The sequence below is a fragment of the Galeopterus variegatus genome, unplaced genomic scaffold (assembly GCF_000696425.1).
Source record: "Galeopterus variegatus unplaced genomic scaffold, G_variegatus-3.0.2 Scaffold13323, whole genome shotgun sequence".
Lineage (NCBI taxonomy): Eukaryota > Metazoa > Chordata > Mammalia > Dermoptera > Cynocephalidae > Galeopterus > Galeopterus variegatus.
Genome location: NW_007739434.1, coordinates 13,040 through 18,156, shown reverse-complemented (window position 1 = coordinate 18,156; position 5,117 = coordinate 13,040). Strand labels below are relative to the sequence as shown.

General features: G+C 36.9%; 1 protein-coding gene across 1 annotated transcript; it reads right to left on the bottom strand.

Annotated features, from left to right (window-relative positions):
• Nucleotides 1–2,093: 2,093 nt before the first annotated feature.
• Nucleotides 2,094–4,118, bottom strand: LOC103581551 (E3 ubiquitin-protein ligase RLIM-like). Its single transcript, XM_008563361.1, has 3 exons — nt 4,025–4,118; nt 2,779–3,010; nt 2,094–2,613 (listed from the first exon to the last, which is right to left on the bottom strand). Exons 1-3 carry the CDS (start codon nt 4,116–4,118, stop codon nt 2,094–2,096), a joined length of 846 nt encoding a protein of 281 aa, XP_008561583.1.
• Between the last annotated feature and the right edge of the window lie 999 nt (nt 4,119–5,117).

Here is a 5,117-nt window from a genome sequence, read left to right as displayed (position 1 = left end):
GCCATTTTCCAGATATATCTCTGAATGTTGGAGGTTGGATAAACCTACTCAGGGGGTTTCAAATTTCTAGGAAATATCTGACTTTTAGTAGCTTTCTGCCAGAATGATTTTAAACCTCATTTATTTTAATCTTAATTAATGGGCTGGGAAATACACGTGCACACACATGCACACACACACACACACACATTTATGTATATTGTGTGTGTGTTTGTAGGGCTGACCGGAACAGGGATAGAACTCTGGACCATGCTCTAACCAACCGAGCTAGCCAGGCAGTGGGTATAAACTTTAGGTGTAAAGATTATTAACATTTCACTTTTGCTTATGCAGACTGTGCTCCTAAGTTATGATTTCTTACGTGACAAACAACCCATAAGGTCAGTTTCATTAATAATCTGCCAATGCTTAGGCCGTATGACTCGATTCTCTATTAGTAATGTTATCCTTTGATTTTCTCTTGCCAGAAGAGTGCTGATTCTTTGAAACGATTAGTAGTAATATGAATTTAAACAGCATGTAATTGTGTGTGCCAGAAGAGGGATTGCGTGCAAAGACAAAACCTAGCATTTCTTCATAGAACATGGATTGAGGACTTGTTGTAAAGCAACTACCTGGTGGTTTGGGGAAGGAAGGTGAGGCCAAAGTCAGCTGATTTGAAAAGGAAGAGGCTGTTGAAACTGGAAATTGAAGAGAAGGGAACTACTGAAAAGAACTATTGAAGGCCAAAACTCTTCACTTTGACTGCCCGTGTGTGTGACAAAGTCCCTGGCCTGGAACAGAAGGGGAAATCTGTGCTGAGAGCATCTTCTGGAGGCAAAGGATGTTATTTTTAGTTCATGCAGCTATTGAAACATTGCCTAGCATTCCTCAGATCTTAAATAACCATCAAGGACTAAAAATTGCAATCATAACTGGAAGTGTCTGTTCCATATTCAAGATAATCTATCTAAAATTGCTTCCCTATTTCGCCCGGTCTCTATCAAATATCAGTGCTTTTAGTTACCCCTGAATCATCATTTTGGCTCTGAATCAAATGTATTTCTCAACTATGCTGTAGAGAAAAAAGCAATTTTCCGTATGCAGGCTTCCCCCCTTAATTTTTTCTCCCCTGCATTAATAATCTCTAATATTAGAAAAAAAAAGTTTATAAATGAATCAAGGTGTACAGTTCGAAAAAAAAAAAAGTTTATTAATGAATCAAGGTGTACAGTTCTCCAAATCATGAAAATGAATTCCTAAATTATTACTGATTGATACATATATTAATAAAATCACTGTAAATATTTCAGTTAATCAGTTTATCTACAAAGATTGCAACTACCAGAGGAAAAACATACGAGGGTACTTCAAAAAGATCATTAAAAGATTTGTATTATCTTTTTTCTGATTTATTTATTTTGATTACACATATTAATGGGGTAAAGAATTGACTATGAGTATTTATGTACAGTATGTGCTGATCAAATCAATATTATTAGCATGTTCATCTTAAAAATAGTAATATTCTTTGTGTCCCTTGCCCAGTTACTCCCTAGATAGCAGTTTTAGTTCTCTCTTATATTGACAGTCTGGAGGAAGTACGCAGAGACAAAGTTGCTCAGGCACACAGTTTCTTTCTTTCCAATTTATTATTTCACCATTTCTGAGATCAATCCTAAACCAACTTACTAGCAACACATCATAATTGAAGCCCATAGGAAGGGGGGATGAGGAAGCGGAGAGCAAGCAATTTCCTTTAAAACGGTGACCGAGAAAGTCACACATACTCAGATCATGTCCTCTTGGCTCCTGTGGGGTAAAGTTATTTTCTAGTCCCCCTTTTTACTCAGCATACCTGCTAAGTTTCTGTGGAAGTTCAGTGACCTACCACAGTGTAGAATTGGTCTTTGTTGTCAGATAGGACACGTTTTCTTTTGGCTTTTTAATATTTGCTTTTATTCTGAAACTAATTGGAGAAAGTACAATCATTCTTCAGGAACTGACAATTAAGGTTGATGTTTTATATATGTGTCACTTCAAAAGTGGACATAAGGCAAATGACAGTTATCTGTCTGTCAGTATAGTAGTTTTTATAGGTGAGAGTTCACATCTCAGCTAGAATTTTCTCTGTAACTAGAGTCTATTACTTTACGGCAACAAATAGGACAGGTAAAGTTCTCAGGCAGCCAGCGATCAATGCAGTGGGCCTGATATATATGGGAACAAGGTAGTGTGCGAAGCTTGTTCCCTTCTGTGTGTTCTGTAATGCAAACAGAACAGGTTGTTAATGAAGCAATTTCACCAAAAGTTCTTACTGCCAAGTTCTCAATCTGTGCTTTGTTGAGTTCTGTAGGTTGGTCATGATCATCTTCATTTAAGATGAAAAACTGAACAAGATTAGAGAAGGGCCAAGTGTCATCTTCAGCAAAGGTCCTATGTTGCATTTCTTGCCTGGCCTCTGATGGTGAGTCTGACAATGAGCTTTCTTCATTACTGCTTTCAAACATCAATAAGCTAATTTCTGAATATTCACTACTGGAGCTGGAACTGGACATAGGACTAGAACTGGAACTAGACGTATACCTGGATCTTGAACTGGAAATTGGTGAGGAACTTGAATGGGGTCTGCAGCTAGGATTTGAATTGGGACCAGAACTCCTACTGCCATTGGAACCATCTTTTCAATTCTGTGACTCTGTCCTTTCCATGTTCTGACTTGGGGGTGAGCAAGTAGGCTCTAAAACATTATCACTGCCCGAAAGGTTACTTGACTCATCAAATCCTGTCATTATTTGCCATAATGTGCTCTGAGTTGCAGCAGATATTCTATCCTTTAAACCAGGATTTAAAATTCCATGTACAGGAATTCTGATGGTTGTGACATAGTTTCTCACACCTGCCTGCTCAGAATGTGAAGATGTATTTCTGAGTCCTCCTTGTTCACTTTCTAAAGTGATAGTGTTATTTGGTGTCTCAAATGTTAACTGAGGATTACTAGCTATGCTGTCTCTCGGCGAAAATTCTCTTCCTTCAAGATCAAAGACTCTGGAATAGTCATATATACTGCTATTATAGTAATTTTCTCTATTTGTTGCCTTTATTTAAGAAAGAACATCATGAGGCTAATCCCAGTTTCATGACAGTAACATATATTACATGAGACAAAAGGAATAGAAAAGATATTTGTTTCCTTAATTGATTAATAAATAAAGATACAGAGCAATAATATTTGTGTTTCTGATTAATGGTAAAACAAGTAGAACTCTGCCTTGATGATAATTTTATTTTAATTGAGTGATTGGATATTTGAACCAGTGCAATGTTAATCCTATAAATGATGTTAGCTTCAGAAAGAACACAAGTGAAACAATACAAAGAAAAAGAACAGCAGCACCTTATCAGATAAATCTGTCAAAGCAATCTAGGATATTCCGGGGTAGCAGAGGCAACAAGCCATGTTTTCCTCAAATTAGATGCTAGTGGCTCAAATATTGCATCACTTCCAGTTCTCTTGTCACAAACATGTAAATACATATACACATACATGCGGGGGCGCATCGTATCCCAAAGACTAAAAGTCTGATAAAGATCTTTTAGTATAACGCGGTGTTTGCATGGTCTCATCGTGGGACGATGCTTGCATGGCCCCATCGTGGGAGAAGATGCCAGTGTTCCACCCTAATTTTCTGGAGCTCTGTGTGCTTGCTTTGCTTTATTATATTTTATTCCTTGCTGCCTCATAATTTTCTCTCTGGGAGACTTGGGAGTGGGATTCAAAATTATACTAAAATATATAATCATACTAATGATACTTTAGGGAGTTATGAGTATGGATTTTCAGGAGATGGTTTGTGGCAGTGGGGACCAGAAGGGGACAACGAACCTATGTAGACATTTGCTTTGTTTGTTGCCTGAAAGTTTAGCCTGGTTGCTTTAAAGGAGTTAATGCACACTGCTTTCAAACATCAATAAGCTAATTTCTGAATATTCACTACTGGAGCTGGAACTGGACATAGGACTAGAACTGGAACTAGACGTATACCTGGATCTTGAACTGGAAATTGGTGAGGAACTTGAATGGGGTCTGCAGCTAGGATTTGAATTGGGACCAGAACTCCTACTGCCATTGGAACCATCTTTTCAATTCTGTGACTCTGTCCTTTCCATGTTCTGACTTGGGGGTGAGCAAGTAGGCTCTAAAACATTATCACTGCCCGAAAGGTTACTTGACTCATCAAATCCTGTCATTATTTGCCATAATGTGCTCTGAGTTGCAGCAGATATTCTATCCTTTAAACCAGGATTTAAAATTCCATGTACAGGAATTCTGATGGTTGTGACATAGTTTCTCACACCTGCCTGCTCAGAATGTGAAGATGTATTTCTGAGTCCTCCTTGTTCACTTTCTAAAGTGATAGTGTTATTTGGTGTCTCAAATGTTAACTGAGGATTACTAGCTATGCTGTCTCTCGGCGAAAATTCTCTTCCTTCAAGATCAAAGACTCTGGAATAGTCATATATACTGCTATTATAGTAATTTTCTCTATTTGTTGCCTTTATTTAAGAAAGAACATCATGAGGCTAATCCCAGTTTCATGACAGTAACATATATTACATGAGACAAAAGGAATAGAAAAGATATTTGTTTCCTTAATTGATTAATAAATAAAGATACAGAGCAATAATATTTGTGTTTCTGATTAATGGTAAAACAAGTAGAACTCTGCCTTGATGATAATTTTATTTTAATTGAGTGATTGCATGTTTGAACCAGTGCAATGTTAATCCTGTAAATGATGTTAGATTCAGAAAGAACACAACTGAAACAGTACAAAGAAAAAGAACAGCAGCACCTAATCAGATAAATCTGTCAAAGCAATCTAGTATATTTGGGGGTAGCAGAGGCAACAAGCCATGTTTTCCTCAAATTAGATGCTAGTGGTTCAAATATTGCATCACTTCCAGTTCTCTTGTCACAAACATGTAAATACATATACACATACAGGTACAAAGAAAAACAGTAGAACTTACTAGTTCACTAAGCATATTTTACTGGAAATTCTTTAGAAAATTAAGTAATTTTTTAAATGTTTTACATATGTAGTATGTGTTATTAACAATTTCAACTAAGTGAT